This window comes from Globicephala melas, chromosome 1 (assembly GCF_963455315.2).
Source record: "Globicephala melas chromosome 1, mGloMel1.2, whole genome shotgun sequence".
Taxonomy (NCBI): domain Eukaryota; kingdom Metazoa; phylum Chordata; class Mammalia; order Artiodactyla; family Delphinidae; genus Globicephala; species Globicephala melas.
The window spans coordinates 1,036,476-1,055,882 of record NC_083314.1 but is presented as its reverse complement, the minus strand read 5'-3'; the positions used below and the strand labels follow the sequence as shown (position 1 = coordinate 1,055,882).

Here is a 19,407-nt window from a genome sequence, read left to right as displayed (position 1 = left end):
TCTGAGAGGTTTCCCGCCCTCCAGAGCTGCGGTTCACCCCTTAGAGCTGCAGCCCCAGGTCAGTGGCGCTGGGCACTCAGAGGACTAGAGCCAGGCGGGCTTTTAGGGAGAAGGGCCATGCTCGGGTCTCAGAGCACCGTCCACACCTCCCTGAAGGTGGGGAGTGCGGAGGGGCTCTGGGGGAGTGTGACTCTCCTCTGCCTTAACAGCCGGGGCCGCCGAAGTTGGGAGATGAGAGGCCTAGGGGAACACGCTGGCCTGGGTCTCTGCGTGGGGCTGTCACACACGCTGCCCAAACCCAGAGATACTGCTGCTCCGTGGTTCAAGCTCAGGCCTTCGAGCCTTTAAAAAAATTCCATTGCTGGCGTTGTTTCTGTTGCTTTAAGAAATTGCGGATGTAATCTGTCCATATCTAAGATACAGTCTTTCCCCTTTGCCCGGGTCACTTTGGGGTTGGGAGCGACCTTACACACTCAGACCCTCCCAGGAGCAGGGATGGGCTGGAAGAAGGTGGGCGCAGCAGTGCAGCCCCCGTGCAGCCCCTCCCTCCGCAACGGGGAGCGGGGGGGGGGGGGGGGGGGGGAGGGTTACCAGGAATTCCCTGAGGGGAGAGACGCTCTGTGGGAGAGCCCTCCCACTGATCCCACTTTTTTTCTTACTCTGCACTAAAATCTTTACATCTTTCTTCCTGATCAGTGAACTGGAAATGCCTCTTGGATGCAGGCACAGACCCTTGCGTGGTGTGCTTTCTCCCCACAATCAGCCCCAACGTGCACGCCGCCCTGTCCCCCCCCCCGCCCCCCGCGGGAGGAAGGTGAGCCCCGCCCCCCGTCAGTGGTCAGCACTTTTCAGGTCGCCCACCCTGTAAGGAGGACAGCTCCTGAGCAGCCCCTGGCTCTTGCAGCCCGTCTGCCCTTCACCCCCTCGGCACCCCCGCCGACCTTGCTGCAGGCGCTGTACTGATCCCGGGCTCTTACTTGGTCTGATTTAAAAGCCTGGAAAGGGGCCAGGAGGGAGCTGGGAGGAAGCCCTCCGGGGAGGGTCCAGCTTCCCCGACCCGTGCCCACCAGCGCACGCGGGCCCCCTGTCCCCAGAGACCTGGGATGCCCACACGCGTCTGCCCGCGTAGCCCGAGGAAGAGCCCGGGTCGACCCGCGGCGGGGGGGGGGGTGGTGGTGGCCCGCAGCCGGCGTCGGGCGGGGGGAAGGAGGGGGATGTGACCCGCAGCCGCCCGGCGGAGACCGAGGCCCCAGCCGCCGGCACCTCCCGGCCCCCGAGCCCCGGAACTGCCGCGCCGCGGCGGTTCTTTGTCTACCTGCTCCGGGCGTTAAAGGGCCCGCTCGCAGTCGGGGCTCGGGACCCGAGGCGGCGACGGGAAGTGGGGCTCTGTCGCTTTAAGTGCAGCTGGAGCGGTGAGTCGGGCGGGCGGGGGGAGGAGGGAGCGAGGGGCGAGGGCTGGTCCCGGGTCTCCGGCCGTCCGCGTGGCCGCGCTCAGACCTCCGCTGGTCGGCCGGGCGGGCGCGGCGTCGGCGCGGGGTTGCCGGCGGCCGAGGGCCGCTGCGCCGGGAGGATGCTGCATCTGCCCCTGCCCAGGGCGGGAAGGACGAATTTCTCCCGCAGGTAAGCGTCCCGCCGCGCGCCGGCCCTTCGCTGCCGCAGCCTTGCGGGGGAGGGGGGGGTCCGCACGCTGGAGGGTCTTGACCGCCCTAGCGTCGCGGACCTAGGGGACGGCAGCGCCACCTGAACCTCTGGCTCCCGAGCGTTTGGCCTGTTGGCCTTGGGGTTGGAGGTCGGGGTGCGGAGGGATCTCGGTAGGGGGAGGAAAACAGGGGGCGTGCGACCCCGGGACCAGGACGGACCTGGGACAATAGCACGACTGGACAGAACTTCCCTGGTTCCCTGCAGTGTGGTGGGGCCGGGGGTCTTGGGGACCTGGGGAGTGGAAAGCGAGGGGGCTTCGCCCCTAGCCGGGTTCCCCCGGCCTCAGAAGCTCTGGGGTGAAGGGAGGTGGTGGAGGTGTAGGCTGAGACCTGAGTGGGCGCCGGGCTGAATTTATGACGCCACAGCCGACTGGATCCCTCAGGGAGAAGTGAAACCCGGGACCCTACTCTGGGAGGGGATGAGAGCCGGCTGATTGGGGAACAGAGACCGGCCCTGTAAGGTGAGGGTCGGGCACTCAGGCTCCCCACTAAGAGGCAGTGACTGACCGTGGCCAGCCCTGGGACCTCGCCAGCCGACTTAGAAACCGAGCTTCCAGGAGAGGATTAGGGAATTCCAGCCACCCGGGGAAGAGGGCTGCTGCTGTCTGGTGTTCCTGGGAGCTTCCCACCCCGGTGTGCACCTTCCCTCCCCTCAGCCTCCCTTCGGACCTGTGGGGCTGAAGGAAGTTGGGGACTGGGGAGTTGAACGGGAGGCCGATGCCCCTTGCTGTGACCACTCCACACCCCCAGCCCCTAGACCCCTGACTTGCACCCTGTGCTCCTCCCCCGAGGTTCCTAGGAGGGAACCCAATGCAGTTCTGCCCACGCAGGCTCAGGGTCAGAGCAGAGCAGTGGGTAAGGCCTGGTGAAGGGGGGGCACCTCCAGCACCCGGAGCCCCTCGGAAGCCTGTCCTGCCGCCCTCCAACTTGGGACCCTTGGAGTCACTTTGCTAAGCTGACTGGTGGGCCTGGGGGTGTTGTAAGAGGAACCAATTCATGAACAGAGAATATTCTAGAGAACAGAGGTCTATTCAGGGACCTGTGGGAATTCCTGTTTGTGCTGGGATCCCGGGCCGAGTCCTGAGTCCCTGGCCCTGGCAAAGGCAGAGGGGAGGGTGCCTTCCTGACCTCCCCTAACCCCGCTGCCACCACTGCCACCCCAGCTCAGAACCCACTCCAGGTCCACACGGGGTGTGTCTGAGGACCGCTATAGTTGCACTGGTTCTACTGTTAAGTTCTCCCCCCAGCGCCCCCCAGCCCCATGGCAGAAGAGGTGAAAATCTCTTGGTTGGTCCCAGCACCCTTACCTGAACGCACCACGCCCTTCTTCTTCCACCAGCCTTTGCTAGGTGACCCCATCATGCCTTGACATGGAATCCTCCCTGCTCCCTTCCTCTGCTCCACCCCACCCCACCCCAGGAGACCCAGGCTCTGTACAGTGAGCTCAGCATCCGGTCCTGAATCCACAGCTGTTGGGTACTCACTCACCTATCCTCTTACCAGAATCTGACTTCTGGGCAGGTGTGCCAGGTGTGCCTTAGCCTGAGGACAGAGCAGGTCGAGTTACACCTACGCAGCCTGCCAGCTGCCGGCTGGGCTGGGCCGGGCCGGGCCTGTGGTTTCCTTTTCACGCAAGCCCAAAACTTTCAGGGGGATTGTAGTTAGTAGGCAAGGAGAGAGAGGATGTCAAACTGGAGGTCAGGCCGAGAATTGACAGAGTTCAAATGTAAACTTTAACTGCCCTGGCTCTCATCCACCGAGGGAGGGCTTAGCCCAAGCCTTCGCTCTGGGGACAGCTCAGAACCTAACTTGTAAATGATGTTTGATTAGGGCCAACAGGGATCAAAGAGACGCTTCCCTGCAGGCTCAGGTCCCCCCCCCACCACCACACACACTCTGCAGGAGACAGCTGGGGAGGATGTGAGCGAGGTCTCAGGGTGAATGGCTTATTGGCCCTCCAGGATCTCCAGGACCAGCTTTTGATGAGCTGAGCTGTGATCAGTCCTGGGCCTTTCCTCCCCAGATGCCTGGAATTATTGCATCTACGGGGGAGGTGGTTTCCGTTGGTGCCATTCTTGCACATTTCAAGTGTTAGGGTCTCTCCTGGAGACCCCTGTCTTCTCCTGCCCCAGCAAACCCCGTCCTCGGTGTCTCCCAAGCAGGAAACCTGGAGTGCAGGCATCTGTCCCATTCAGCCCTCCTGGACTCCCTCCTGGGAAGGGCCCTGAGCTAGAGCCTGGGGACCCTTGGGAATGGGACCTGCTCACAGAGACCCTGGGGCAGAGGGTGTGGACCTGGCACAGAACCAGCCCCTGTGAGGGGACAGAAGGCCTCGGGACGGCAGAGCCAGTGGCTGCTTCTGGTTAGAGGGTTTTACGGGGCTAGGCTTGCATGCCAAGGGCAGGCTGCATTTGCTGGCTGGACCTCTCCCTGCAGAGCCCTGCCCTCTGATTGGGAGGCAGGAGGAGAGAGGGCAGAGGAAGGCTGGGTGTGGCGGCAGCCTGCGCCCACATCTGAGCCAGTCACTTCTAACCACTATAACAAGACGCTCCGGACAACGCCTGTGCCGAGGGCTTTGAAAACGCTTGCTTGTTTAATCCCACAGCAAGCACGGGAGGTGCATTTTACTGTCATCCCATTTCACGGATGAAGAAACTGTGCCGCAGGGTGGTTCAGTGAACCTACCTGAGATCCCAGTGGTGTGATCTGCCTGACTCTATAGTCAACCTTTAAACCCTGCCCCAAGGAAGCTGTCCTCACTGACACTAATCTGGGCCCAGGGGATGCTCCACGCTGAAACCGCAGAAGCTGCAGGTAGTAGCAGCCTCACAGAGGTTGAGTGAGAGCTGGCCTGACCGCTGGTGGGTGTCGTGGGAAGAGCCCTGGACTCGGAGTCCACCAACCCGATCCGGACTCTGGCTCCACTGCTGATTCACTTTGTGACCTTAGTTGCTGGGCTTCTTGTCTCAGTTTCCTTCTCGAGCTCCTGACCCATCCACCTCGTGGGACGTGGGAATGACAGTGAGATGATGTGACAAGCAGAGTGCTCTCAACACCTGAGCCTTCCCGGATGATATCACACAGCCAAGGTCCCTCCCAGGCAGCAGGGCTCCCTCCTCGATTCTCCAGGCCGCTCTTTCCCTCAGCATCCTTCCCTGACACCTTGCTAGGACCCTAACGAAGGTGCCCATCAGTGTAATAGACTAAACAGGTCTCGGCTTAGAACATATCTTGGATTTTTACGTAAATTCTTAATTGTTCATCTTCAGATTTCTATTCAGTTTGAGTTCTGTGCTAACTAGGATAGCATATTTATACATCCTATTCTTTTTTTTTTTTTTTTTTTTTTTTGCGTTACGCGGGCCTCTCACTGCTGTGGCCTCTCCCGTTGCGGAGCACAGGTTCCAGACGTGCAGGCTGAGCGGCCATGGCTCACGGGCCCAGCCACTCTGCGGCATGTGGGATCTTCCCAGACCGGGGCACGAACCCGTGTCCCCTGCATCGGCAGGCGGACTCTCAACCACTGCGCCACCAGGGAAGCCCATATACGTCCTATTCTTGATAGCAAACTTGAAAAAAACTTAATCATTAAAAAAACCCAGCCGTTATTTATTCAGCCTTTTACTGTGTGATAACTTTGGGTCCGCCACCGTGCTGGGTGCTGGAGGAACAGCAGATCCCTGAGGAGCTCACATCTGTTCATTTCTTCAACAAAGTGTCGTGAGTGCCCCCCAGATGCAGGCACAGTGCTGGGAACAGGGGACACAGTGGTGCACAGCCCCTGCCATCAGGGAGCTTGGAGTCTTAGAGTGAAAACAGACTAACAGAAGCAGCAGACACATACATACGGTATTTGGAATCGTGAGACACATGAGAAGCGATCATGCAGGAGGAAGCAGTCTGTGGAGGAGCTGGGGAGGCGCGTCACTGTGGTACCTGCTCATACGTGCGGTAGCTGGAAGCAGGCAAGGCAGGAGGGCTTCGTGGAGAAGGTGGCATTTTCCTTGAGCCTTGAAGGTAAAGTAAGAGTTTTCCAGAGGAACATGAGCTCCTTCGAGAAGCGAGGGAGGAGCGTTCCTCGGTAGAGCGGTTCTGTGTCATCTTCCAGCTTCTCTGCCCAGACCCACCATCACCGGGGTACCTCCCATCACACAGACTCCTGGTCTGAGATGGAATCCTCTGAGACAGACAACTGTATACATTCTCACCTGCTCAGCCCCACCAGGAATCCTGCCTGAAAACCTTTGATCCGATAGCACAACTGGCTTGTTTCCTCTGGACCTGGATCCAGTGTCATCTCACATTAAGTTCATGGCCAGGGTAACAGACTGCCCTCGCCCTTGCCCTTAAAGCAGAGTGAAATAATGCTACCCCCATGGAGAATACATACCTTGTGAGAATTCGTCCTCGGCCTGTCTTGGGATGCCTCAGAAATTTCTAGAAATAGTAAATTCCTGGACATTCCTGGCCATGTGAAGCCACTATTGAAGACTGATACATTGTTGGGGGGAACATGGTGAGAAGGAAAGAACATCATGACGCCTTCACCCCCCTACCACCTCACCCGCGCCGTGCACATGTGCACACTCATGGCAGCCCGGCCGCTGGTCCTGTTAGCACAGTCGGGAGATGCTCGATGCGACCTGTGTGCCGACAGAGGGTGGAGCAGGTGTGAGTTGCCTCATAAGCTAGTTTTCCTCAATGTGATGCTACTGGGGCCATTTGAGTAGCAGGAAGGTTATTCAAAAGAGGAGATCGGAGGGAAGCCGTGTACCTGCCTTCCCTGCTGAGTGTCAAGCTGCGTGTTGTAATTTTACCTTGTTTATTCCGTACGATGATCTTGAAAGGCTGGTGGTGACATGACCATTTAGGGGCTGCGGGTGTGTTTCGGGGAGGGCAGTGCCTGTCCCAAGTCACAGGCGGTAAGTAGTGAAGCAGAAATTCATACACAGCCTGGCTAGCTCCTCTGCCCATCCCACTCTGGGCTGGATGTCGGGCTAAGGGGCTTGGTGCTTTCTGTAAGCTGGAGAACACTGGGGCTCCCTCAGGTACGGTCGCTTTCTGGAAACGAGAGCTGCTGATAAATCAGCTTCTCCAACCTCCAGGGAAGCTCCTTTCCAACTTACCTATTTAAGCTTTTCCCCCATAGTCATTCATTACATGGTGGTGGTTTTGCCCAATCACAGATTCCTGGGGGCAGGGACTCTTATTCAAGTGATGCATATATGGAATTAATAATGGTCTTTTGGGGCAGCTGGGCCCATGAGCCATGCCTGCTGAGCCTGCGCGTCCGGAGCCTGTGCTCCGCAGCGGGAGAGCCCACAACAGTGAGAGGCCTGTGTACCGCCAAAAAAAAAATAATAATAATAATAATAATGGTCTTTTGATGATGATAACACAGAGCCACCAGGGTCCCATCAAGACGGCTTACATAACAGGTCAGATGTGGATACACCATGTGTTTTAAAATTTTATTTTATTGAATTAGAGTTGATTTACAATGTTGTGTTAATTTCTGCTGTACAGCAAAGTGATTCAGTTATACATATATACATTCTTTTTCATATTCTTTTCCATTATGGTTTATCACAGGATACTGAATATAGTTCCAAAGGGTGGGTAGGGGAGGGATGGATTGGGAGTTTGGGATTAGCGGATATACCATATTTATCCTGTGCCCTGTCACGCTAGCTCTTTAGGGTCAAACGGCTACGTGAAATAAAAGCAAATCAGTTCTCAACGAGCACGTACTGATTAATTGCCTGCCGTGTGCCAAGAATTGTTGTGATCGCTGCAGGGGGAACAACAGACAACTTATTCCGATCCACGTGGTGGTATGATTAACTTGTAACAGAGTGGGATGTTGGATTCTGACACTAGGAATAACAGTAGCTGGAAGTAGGAAGCAAGCAAGTGAGAAACAGAAGAGATTTACACTCAGGTCAGGGAGCGACAGTTAGGAGGGCAGTGAGTGTGGCGAAGTTACGGAAAGTCCAAATGCAGACTGCAAGGACATTTGGGGGAAGGATTTCAGTTATGAAGGAAGAGGGAGGGGGCCCTGGGCCCAATAGGCACCTTGGAAAGACTTCACGGGGCAGCGGGATCAGTGGGTGACATGGGAAGAGGCTGGAACGAGGGCGCATCCCCCGCCATCTCTGATGTCCGGCCAGGCCCGTTCTTGTGGCTGTGTGGGCAGGTGTCCGGTGCACGCATGCTCCTGCAGGGGTGTGTGTACTCGTGTGTGTGTGTGTGCACGCGCGCACACACATGCACACACATGCGTGCGTGCATGAAAATGTTGTTTTTCAGCTTGGAGCATTCTCCCACGGCTTACTTGAAATTCTTCTATAAGGCTATACCAGACGACCAGGTTTTGATCCTGGTGACCTGCCAACTGTGTGATTTTAAGACTAGGTTTTTAACAGCCTTAAAACAGGAGTAGTATTTCTGCCAGTGGGTAGAATTATGGCTCAGAGGCCCAAAACGGAAACAAATCCTTGGGATTTATTCTTGGGTGTCCCGGGTTTCTGGAGTTTGAGCCCCTGTACGCAGGGACTGAGGCGTACATCCTGGAACCGGTTCCTTAATTCTCTCTGAAGGGAGGCTGAAAAGCATGGCTGGTTCATCAGATCTGGGAACTGAGGCCTCTGTCTGGGAAGAGCTCCCGACGGAAACCCTTGTTAACGTGGAGGTGTCTTTCCACGTTTTGGATATCTGTGCCATTTCTTCCTGTTTACTCTGTTAAGTATGTGTTCCATTCCCATAATTTGTACTGGTTCTCCCACTTAAGCTTCTCGCTCATAAATTCTAGGTAAATATCCTTGTAATTTCCAGGCCCTGGGTTCCCAGCCCAGATTTCCATACCTGCTGCTTCTGAGAGCTTCTCTTCGGGGCGTTGCTTTCCCAGAACTCAGCTCCCACAGCAGCCCCTCGGGCGTGGGCCCCTCATACGTGGGCTTCGTGCTTAACAACTTTGCCTTTCGGGCTTGTATTGAGCTGCCCTTGGGGAAGACTTCTGAATCACCTTTTCCTGCAAAGGTGGCTCCTCTGAACGAGGAAAACCCATAAAGGCCACTATTCTCAGTGCTATAGTACATTTTAGAATGACCTTCGAAGTACAATGAGCTGTATGTTAATTGATTCGTTTTCCTCCATTTTCCTCAGCCCACTGTTAACGGGGCCAGCTCTTATAAATGAACTGTGAATGAGGGGATATATCTAATAAGACCCGTCTTCTCCTGTGCGTTATAGAAATTGCTTTCATCCTCCGTAGATGCCCCTTGTATCCGCATTATCTTTCAGGTGCTTTTGTCCTAGAGGCTGTATGGAAAGCCCAGGCAAAGCTGTGGTCCCAGGGGATGCGGGGTGTATAGAAAGGGAGACGAATCTAGGCCCCTAGACTTCGGTTCCCTCAGCAGGGACCCTCAGAGCCTCCGCCGATCTGCCCTCCCAGGCCTCAGAACCAGCGGGCGGAGGACCAGGCCCTCCTCGCTCCCAGAAACCCTTGCCGGGGGGTGGGGGTGGGGAGGAAAGCAGCGCTTGCTCAGGAGTCTTCCTGCTGTCGAGAAACCACATCTGGGAATTTGCACAGAGCAGTTCATGGTGGGAGCGGCTTTGATCCCCAGAGAGTCCGAAGCCGCTTGGGAGAAGCCTTGCCGCTCCTGCAAGGGCCACGGGGCTCGGTGACGGTCTGCTCTGGCAAGCCCCCGGCCACTCCACGTCTCTTACGAAGTCGAAGCGGGACTCTCTAACCCACCACCACGATTCTACCAGTAAAATAATGCTGTCGAGTGCTGTGAGCCCAGAGATGCAGAAATAACCTGAATTTTGATTTCTGTCATCCCCACCTCTGGTCTTCACGTTTAGCAAAGAAATCCAGAGGTGAAACGAGGAGGAATATTTGGGAAGCAGGGAAGGTCAGAACCTTCCCGCAGTGGTTCCGGCACCAGACGTGGCAGGGCCCTGCCCCTGACTCGCTCCTGCGCCCCCGCCCCGCCTGGCATGTCCAAGGCCTGCGAGAGTTGTTTGTGCCCGTTGAAATCGTGTCATCTAATTATTACATAAATTGTTGAGGTGTGAGTGTAAAAAGAAAGTTGTTTCTATAAAAACTACATCACTGGAACTTCCCTCGTGGCCCAGTGGTTAAGAATCCACCTGCCAATGCAGAGGGTGTGGGTTCGATCCTTCGTCCGGGAGCTTGGATCCCACGTGCCGCGACTACTGAGCCTGCGTGCCACAACTAGAGAGAAGCCCGCATGCCGAAACTAAGACCCGACGCAGCCAAATAAATAAATAAATATTAAAAATAAAAAAAACTACATCACTGAAGACTTTAGGGGGCTTGAAAAGGCAAATTGTTAGGAAAACGGTGGAACTGGGTGTAGGATTTGAAAGGTTATGGGGAGAAGATTGCTCTGTGCCGTGAGAATCTTGCCCCACTTCAAAGACTGATGCGGGACGGCCTCCTGCGTGTGGGTCCGGCCGTGAACAGCGGGGGTGGAAAACACACGTGTGTCGGGAAAGCCCTGCCAGTTCTGGGCCCTTGACCAGCACTGAGCTTCGCTGGCGCCCTTCTGGGGAGTTTTCTGTAACAAGGCTGAGTCTGCGAGGATTTTACCGGAGCGAGCCCTCAGGAAGGTGGGGAGGGGCCTTCCCTGGACGTCCTGCAGTGCAGAAGAACGCCCACCCCGTCAGGGGCCCGGGGGACCCGCGTGTTGGCAGGGGGGCCGCCAGAGCAGCCCTCTGGTTCCCTGCCTTATACATGGGGGCTTCTGCTAAAGATGTTAGCAGAAAGCTTTCCTCTCCTTAAAAGGGGGCTTGCAGACTGCCAGCTTCGTTCTTTTCTGTCTCTCTTCCTTCAGATCCATGTGAGACAGAGCTGAGCTCGCCCCCACGTGAGGCTCGGGGCGCGTATCTTTGGTGCCCAAGTCACCTCGTCTGTCCGTTCATTTTCAGCTCCTTCCGGTGGTGACTGATGCACTTTATACTTACTCAGACCTAACGGTTGTCACCTCCAAGGGGGACCCCATTAGGGCTTTGTTCTTCCAGGTCTCTGAAAGGCAGGCGGGACTTTGGGCACAGCCCCCTCGGGACAGCAGCGGAGCTGCAGTGGCTCTGGATCTGTCCTGTGTCGGATAAGAATGGAAGAAATAACAGGATGTTTTCATTCCCATCTGTTGCCTGAAGGCTCCTTCCCCAGAAGTGAAACCAGTTGGATTTTGATTAACTTTCTCCTCTTTTAATTTCAGTCTTCCTTCTTTGGACTTCTTTAAGGATTATGTCAGAAGCCCCAGACTGATCAGAAAGCCTCAGAACAGAGATTCCAACTTACAGTTGCCCAAGAAAAGCATGTTAATACCCCAAGTAATTTCCTAGCTGGTCATTTCCTGTGTTCTCAAGATTGTTATTTTTTCCTAAGATAGGTATCCGTAGGTAACAAAAACTGTTCTCCCTCTCGACCTTGGGGAGGTGATGTGGCAGGAGACACCGTGAGGGAAGCATTAGCGGAGGGGCCGGGGAAAAGGCTAAGTGTACGATCTGTATGCAGCCAGTCTTGGAGTACGTTTTCGATGCCGAAGTGAAGAGAGGAAGCACCGGAAATCTAATATTGACTTTGCCGCTGATTTGTTCCGGGACCCAGGGCGAGGCTCCCAGCCTTAGTTTCCCCTTCTTGGAAGGAAAACTAGGGCCACCGCGGTGGAGAGGCACATGTGAGATGGTTCGGAGAGAAGGGAATGTCTGGGTGGAGAGTGATGGGTTCAGGATTTGCTACAGAATGATGGCAGTCCACTCTCAAGGGGTGTTGAAAGCGATCACCAGTTCCCAAAGTGGCTGGGTACGGCTGTTTGCAGAGCAGTACAGATACTTCAGTACCTGATCTGTAAAGCCTGCGTAGGACATCTGCCTCTCAAAACTGTTTGCTATCTCTGGCATTTGCAGGTGAGGGTTTGAGAAGTTTAAATCTTTTCCGTTCCTTGTTATTTTTTCCTCCATTCATCCTTCATCCTTAAGCGGGCAGAATGTCATGCCTGGGGCAGGGAATGAGTGTCTCTTTACCGTGCCCGAACACCTGTGTGTAGTTTGTTTGTCTGGTCTGAGATCTTTACTTCATCTCCTTATCTGTTGTGAATTAAGATTCCTTTTCTTTTCATTCTTTTTGTTCAAGGCTTTGTAGTAGGTGAGAGATGGGCTTACTTTCACATGCACAGAAAACTCACCCATAAAAACGCAGGTCTTTTACATGCACTAGCTGGGTTTTCCTCGGATGCTGACCTTTGACCCCCAAGCACAATGTGGTATTCAGCCGTCCTGCTCTCTGAAGTGAAAATCTTCAGAGCCCTCAACAAAGATATTTCACCGAGAGTAAGCAGTCCGTGAACTAAATGGCCCCCGATAAGAAGGCGGTTAATTTGGCGATAAAGATGAAAGCAAGAGGTCTATAACAATTACAGGGCCCACCGAGGCCAGGTCACTGAGCCCCCCCATGGTGGGAGTGACAGCTCAGCCTTCCTTAAGACCTAGATTAAAGAGGCAAGTAAAGTTTTTCGTCAATGGGGTTTCTTAGTGCTGGGATTTCTTTGGATAAACCTGCCCAGTGTCCCTTGGTAGAATTGATAAGAGTGGAGCATCTTAGTGGGGGGAGCTATTCAGAACGCACGAATGAGGGCCTCTCGGGAGCCCTTCTTTTGAAATCCTGAACAACTGTTCCTATTCTCTGGTTTTCAAGGACGTCAGCGTTGATAGGCGGGTTGGCAAGAAAGAAGACTTCGTGAACAACACGGGGTCCCAGGCACCGCCTTAGACAGAGCGCAGAGAAGGTGACAGATGATAGCATTGCCTTTTTTTTTTTCCCCGTCTTGCTCTCTGGAAATGTAAGGAAAGACTGAGGAACGGGCCTTGGGTGTTTAATTGCAAGGTTGGTTGAGGAGAGGGAGACAGAGCGGCGAGGTAGGGAAAAGTCAGGGTTCGGTTTACACCAAAAGTCATTTCCCAGGGCTGTGTTCAGAACCCGTGTCTGCCAGTTGTGTGCGGACATCCAGATTTCCGTGGCGTGAGGAAACTGTTCTTTCGCTGCGTCTACCTCACAGCAGATTTTTCCTCCATGAAGCTTTATTTTTGGAAACCGCTGTAATTCACATGTTGGGACCTATTATTAACTGCTCATTTTATGCTGTTATTGGAAATCTTTATATCAGGAAAGAATGTACGGGTTGTTTTGAGGGGAAGGGAGGCTCGAATGACAAGTTACCTTACCTAGCATCTCAGGTCTGGGGTCTGAGAACAGATTGGAAACCCATATCCCCCCAAGCAAAGAAAGCTCTCTTTGGTTGTCTGCCCATGACTGTCTTCCCAAATGAAGGGCCCTCACGGATCTAAGAGGCGGCTGTTTCGAGGCAGAAGATGATCATGTAAACACTTGTAAAATTGTCTCTTTGGGAGCCACCGCGGTGTAAGGACCGCAGTCCACCCTCCAGGAGAGCGTAAATGAGGAACTACACGGCGTGTTTCATAAATGGAGAAAGAAGCAATCGCACCATGTTACACTTCAGCCCATAACTGGGTGGTTGGAGAAGGCCCCTGTTTAATTAAATTCCAGCACGTGGTGTCTGACAGGACGACTTGGCCTTACACTCGACCACCGGCTGGGTTTGGAGAGAAGCTTCCTCCACGAGCCCCTGCACACCGTGGCGTCAGCTCAGATGCTGTGTGTTCTTGGCAGGAAAGGGTCTCCCGCAGCCATGGCGGGGCTCCCACCTCAGGAGCTCTCAGGAGACCTCAAAGAGCTCAGCACTCAACGTCCCTGCAAATTCTGACCCTGGCTTTCATTTTTAAGCTGTTCTGGTCCGGCTCCACATAGGACGGCTTTTCGGAAACATGAGGGGCTACGTAAGTGTTGGCCTCTGGTGGGTTAATGTAGGGGATTGTTGTTGTGAAACCAACAACCCTCCCAGCTGCAGGAACCCAGGTACGTGAGCACCCAAGGGACACAGCCGGAGGGACACAGCCGGAAGGGACACAGCCGGAAGGGAGCAGGAAAGAAGACAGACAGGAGCGAGGCAGCCGGAAGGAAGAGTGCAGGAAGGGCGGGCACAGACCTTCCGCGAGTGGACCAATTGGCAGCCCCCGTGCTGCTGACGGACAGGGCAGGACGGGGTGGGTGGGGCGTCCGCGGTGGGCAGGGTGCTAGTGGACACTCGGGCCGGCCTAGTCGTGTCCCGGGGACATGTGGCCATGGGAAAGCCTTGCTGACCCTCGGTTATGGGCCCGTCACCCCTGCCCCAGGGCCATGAAGGCCCCGGCGGAGGCAGGTGTCGCTGCAGTGTCCGCCGGGCCTCGCCCAGCGTTCTGGCCCTCGCTGTCAGGGGCGTTTGAGTTTTACCCATCGTCCCGAAGAGCCCTTTGCAAAGCGCCGTCCAGGAGGTTGGACTTCACACTCGAGTTGCGTGGGTCCCGATGAATCCCCACGAGGGGAAGGTGGTGGACAGGGGTCCACAGAGCCCCCCCACCCAGGCCAAGGCACCTGAGTCGTCTCCAGCTGCCCGGCACCCTCCCACCCCTCTGCGGCGGGCCCGTAGGGGCACATTGTCCGCTGGCCTTTGCAAAGGGCGGGAGCCGGTGTAAGCACGTGGGAGGGCCTGTCGGGTTGGCCGCCCTGCCTCTTGCGCTCAAGCCCTCATCCAGTTACCGAGAAGCAGACCCCTCTCAGGAACGCCGTGTTTGGGTTTTCAGGCCTTTTGAGGTCTAGGACTAACCCCATTTCTTCTTCACAATTCTCGAGCCCAAACCTCAGTAACCTGAGGTGCGGTGGAGCAGACACAGATTATGACTGACCCGGAGACCAGCTCTTTGTGCAAAGGGCCCCTGGAGGCGTGTAAGTGATCTCGCCCTCCAGTGGAGCACCGTTTGGAATGCTGCTAAATAACACGCTGCAGAGTGACGCCAGGCGGCTCCCTAGAGATCCGAGCAGATGCCCGATTTAGTTCTGCTAGGCTGTGACCACCCCCAACTAGAGCTGGGAGTATTTATAGTCTATACGGTGGTTAAAGGCAGGTCTTAACAGTCGGACAGATCTTGACATTAAACGGAAGCTGTGGGACCATCCATGGGCAGGCACACAACTCTACTTGTCTTAAGTTTCTCCTCTCTTACGCGTGAAGTGGAAGTAATATCTAACTCCAGGCTGATGTGAAGGTTAAACGAGGTTGTACCTCTATGTAAGTGCCCAGCACAGTGCTTAAACACAAATTTAAATACTGGACACATGGTAGCTATTGTTTTTGTAATCTGGTGACGTTCACAAAGAAAAAGAAGAATATATGCTTGGATGAGCACCAATCTGGCATCTCCACTAGAAGATAATGTGAAAGGCGTGCCCTTCTGACAAAAGCAGTGCTATAGATCAGTTTAAAAGGCAGCATATTAGAGATGCCTTTTAGTAGTGAGCATTTCAGAATCGCTGTTTGGATTTACACACTGCATTAGGCGGTAGAAGAGTGGAGAGACTGCTGTGATTTGAGCAAGCTTACAGACACACAACCAAATGAGTGAGCTTGCTAATGCCTCTGACTCCACGGACTGAAGGGGACCATCACCTCGGCTCCAGCGTTTCCGATGTTGGCGGTGGTATGGCTTTCATTAGCATCATTTAAGGATGTTTTCCGGAAAGCCTTGAGTCTTCAGTAGAGCTGCAGACCTTGTTTTCGTCAAGTGCAGGATGTTGCCACGTGTGTGTCCAGCAGTGTAGAGTCCTGTTGGTCATGTCTGACCAGGTGGGTGCAAATCATGGCTCCTGCTGGGTCAGACCCCAGCTGCCTGCTGGTTAAGTGAACAGCAACTTTGCACAGAGCAGCCTCAGCCGGCTTACACTCGGATGGCTTTGCTGCAACAGAAATCTTTACTCTTAGAACCACACAGCTTAACGAATGTTCAGTTATGAAGTGTACCCTTAAATCCTCCTACCTTCTCATGACCATCTCTTTTGAAAGAATGATATCAGGGTGCCAACGGCGGCATCAGATAAGCTTCCCCGGTAAGAAATTGAGAAGCCTCCCTGGCAATACACTGACGCTCGTTTGAGGCCTCAGCTTCTGATTCTTTGCGGAGAGAAAACTGTTACCACCCTGGACTCCTACAACTATGGCCACTGCCATTCTATATGATCGACATTTTTAGATTGGAATTTAAATGAGGATACGACATAAAGAGGCATTGCAGCTGTTATGGGAATGAAGAAATCCAGCTGAATCACTGAAGTCAAAACTGCAAAGGGACCTACGTAGGCCGTATCAGAATTTTCTGGAACCTGAAAACCAGCTTCATCTTGTATCTTATTTATGACTCTCCACCCAGCCCGGGATGTTTCTCTTTCTTTATATTCAGTGAAGGTACGATGGTTTTTGTGCGACCCTGCATCTGACTTGCGTTAGAGTAACCGTCCTCGTCCAAGGTTGTTGGCTAAACTTCTCCCCAGGGGCCTCAAGAGGGTGTGAGCTCCTGCGGGAGGTGCTTGCATTCTGCCGTGGGTTGCTTTGTCAGTGTTATTCGTGGAAAGGAAAACAAATGAAGGGTTCGGATGACATTCCCTGTGTGGGCACTACAGGGGTCGTGCTGTCACGAACTTCGCGTTTATCCTGAGCTGATCCTCTTGGTGGACAGAAAGGGCACTTGGGTCTCTGACCGCGTGTTGCCAGGATGGGGGTGGGGTGAGGGGGCCAGGGTGCCGGCAGGCAGGCTGACTCGGGGACGTTTCTCTTTAGGTCTTAGGATTTGGAATGTGTGTTTGTCCCTGTTTTGCTGGCTTTCCCTTTGAACGGTCCTTGTTTTGTTTTTCTTTGGTAGATTACACGTGGACAGCATTAGGATAATTTCAGACAGGAAACTTGGGTGGCGCGTTGCCCTCTGTTTTGAGTCAGGAGTTTTGACTGGACGAGGGGTCTCAGCGAATAGAAAAAAGACGATTGCCTCGGTTTCTGTAGAAACACTAGGAAGAAGCTGGAAAGTGGACTTTTAGTTTTAACAGAGTAAAAGAGAAAAAAGGTGATAATGGAATGCCAGGGACTCTTGGGGTGAGAAGATTGAAGAATTCAGCAGAGGGGAGTGGTGTGTTCAAAGGGAAGGCCTGGCAGCGGTGGGGTTTGTGGCGGAAGCCTCGTCCCGCCAAGAGAGTAGCTTACAGGCTGGGGGTGTTTACTGCCAGCTCAGCATCTCACACCAGCAGTCTGGCCCAGACCCTCCGGAGCTGCCAGAAACTGTTGAGAGTGCGCGGATCCTCAGCCCGGAGTGTGGACTGGGGCCTGCTTCCCAGCCCTTTTCACCTCTTCGGACGCCCGCTGCGCGCTCCCAGGGCGGTTTGCGATCTGAAGACGGACATCAGGACCTCTTTGTTGCCCTGACCGTGACAGAAACGCCAGGGCGTGTGCACTCTGCCTGACTCCTTCCATCCTGTCCCTGGGGCAGGCTCTGTGCTTCTCACTGAAAAAGGCTTTCGCTTCTGTCACCTGCGCATAAATCATCCTGAAGCTGCTAATACGTTTGCTTCCCACCCTACTTCAAGGCATTGCCCGAGTCCAGTGGGGGATCGGCAGTGAGGGGCAAGCAATCCCAGCGCTTCCTTTTTCCCTTCTCTTTTCCCCTCCCTCCCCAGCCCCCAACCTTTTATTTTCCTGAGTCAAGAGGAGCCAGTAATATTGCTGGGAGAAAAATCGTGTTTTGACTTGTAAACCGAGCAGCTTAGATCAGAAAGGCACGAAAAGGGAAGAAAAGCAGAGGTCTCTCTTAGTCCAGAGTTGCTTTCTGCTCCGAGACTTGTCAGTCAAGGAACAATTGTTTTCCTTTCGTCTTCAGTTTGGTCTAGCCCAGCGGTCAGCAAACTTTGGCCCTGTGGGCCGTACCTGGTCCACCGCCTGTTTTCGTCTGGCCCACAAAGCAAAGAATGGTTTTCACATTTTTTAGTGAGTGGGGGAAGAATTAAAAGAAGAAGAATATTTTGTGACACATGAAAATTATATGAAACTCAAATTTCATCGTCCATTTAAATAAAGCCACATCCATTCATTTACGTGTTGTCTGTGGCTGCCTTCCTGCTACAAGGGCAGAGGGAAGTGGTTGCAGCAGAACGTGTGGCCATCAAAGGCTAACATAGTAACGACTGTCTGGTTCTTTACAGGGAAAATTTGCCAAGCTCTGCTCTAGGCGCTTAACCTGAACCTGTCCTACTTTTCAGAGTATCGTCAGTCGTCTTTTAATTCCTGATTGGCTTAAAGAAAACGCAAAGGTGCAAACACTGCTGTGTCGTGTCCTTTCCATCAGCCGGGGATTTGGGAACTGGGGACTCTTCCCTGAGGAAGAGCAGGTGGGAAGTGGGGAGGAAGCAGGAAGTATCTTCCGAAATGTTAAACCAAACAGCATTTTCGCCCCTTTCCAGAAATCTACGGGAATGGGACGTCTGTGTTGGTTTAGGAAGAGAAGGGAATGTTGGTTCCAAACAGCACCCTATTGACTTTTCTTAGAGCCTCTTTCTGATGGAAACTCACATCAGGATGACTTTTCACCAGTTAAATTAAAGACACCTTAATTTTGTGACTTTTTAGTTCTTGTCAGGATTTGCTTTGCCCAAGTTAAGAATCAAAATTATCTTCCCAGATGTTCGACTTCCCAAACATTTCACTTCGTAGGTGTGCAATGACCTATCTACACCTGGGGAAATTGAGGCCAAGAAAAGTAAGGGAATTCAACTCTGGGAGTTAAGCGCAGCGGGGACAGTGCACGGTTAGCATTCCAGAGTCTGCCCGCAAGGGCTGCCCCTCATCCTCCCGAGGTGAGTTGAATGGCATCCGGTAGGATTTTCCCTCTTCTTCAGATTCCCAGTTATTTTTGACTCTGTGAAGAATTTACATTTCCTCACTTGGAAACGTCTGAAAAAGAGAAAGGTGCCTTTTTTTTTCATTCCTGCCCCTATGAAAGTAGGAGAGGAGGGGGAAGGCTTGGTGCAGGCGCAAAGGGAGATCTCTGAAACAGGAGAGAACTCAAACAAGCCTCGGCCAGCCGAGTCAGCATTCTCACCCGCAGTTGGTCCTCATTAGGGAGACTCCCGTTAAACAGCTCGACTTTCTGCTCTGCTTTCCTGCGCGGAGCCCTGCCAGCTGACACGGCAAAGCTTAAACCCACACCTCGGAAACGGTCTCTCATTACTCCCCGTCTTCTCACTTCTCTGTCTCGCCCACCACCCTGCAATTACCCTTTCCCACATTAAGATCCCAATAAAATACATTGATTCCTCTAATCCAGTTGCATCCATTTTGTCCCACAAAGTGCTAGCCAGGCTGTTTGCAGGACTGAATAGTTGCGTAGCGTGTCATTAGGGGAGCACATGTAGAGCCTGGTTTCATCGTAAAACGATGACATTTCTCCAGGATCGTACCCCTGCCAAGTCAAAGCAGCAACGATCATTCCTTCCACTCTGCTCGCCTCCTTGCTTTTCTCTTCTCCTGAGCCTGGCTGATGGATTTGGGTATTTTATTTCAGCTGTAATGACCTACGGTATCACGATCAAAAACCTCGTGTCAGTAAATCCCTGAATGGAAAACTGCCTGAATCGTGGAGGTGGTCAGGGTCCCGTGTTTTAATGTATAAATAAAAAATAAGCTAATTTATACCCAAATACCGAAGGCTGGGTGGCTTAAACAATAGAAATGAATTCTCTCACAGT

General features: G+C 53.6%; 1 protein-coding gene across 3 annotated transcripts in view; it reads left to right on the top strand.

Annotated features, from left to right (window-relative positions):
- The window catches only part of NAV1 (neuron navigator 1), a 211,635-nt gene that overhangs the window by 146,428 nt on the left and 45,800 nt on the right, over positions 1-19,407 (top strand). Inside the window, exon 1 of one of the 3 annotated variants that reach the window (XM_060285096.1) lies at positions 1,496-1,620. The exons of the other annotated variants lie outside the window; for them this stretch is intronic. Within the exon in view, the coding sequence (XP_060141079.1) occupies positions 1,571-1,620 (50 nt within the window). The 5' untranslated portion in view covers positions 1,496-1,570. Of the gene's footprint in view, positions 1-1,495; positions 1,621-19,407 lie in introns of those variants that run through there. 3 annotated transcript variants of the gene reach the window in all.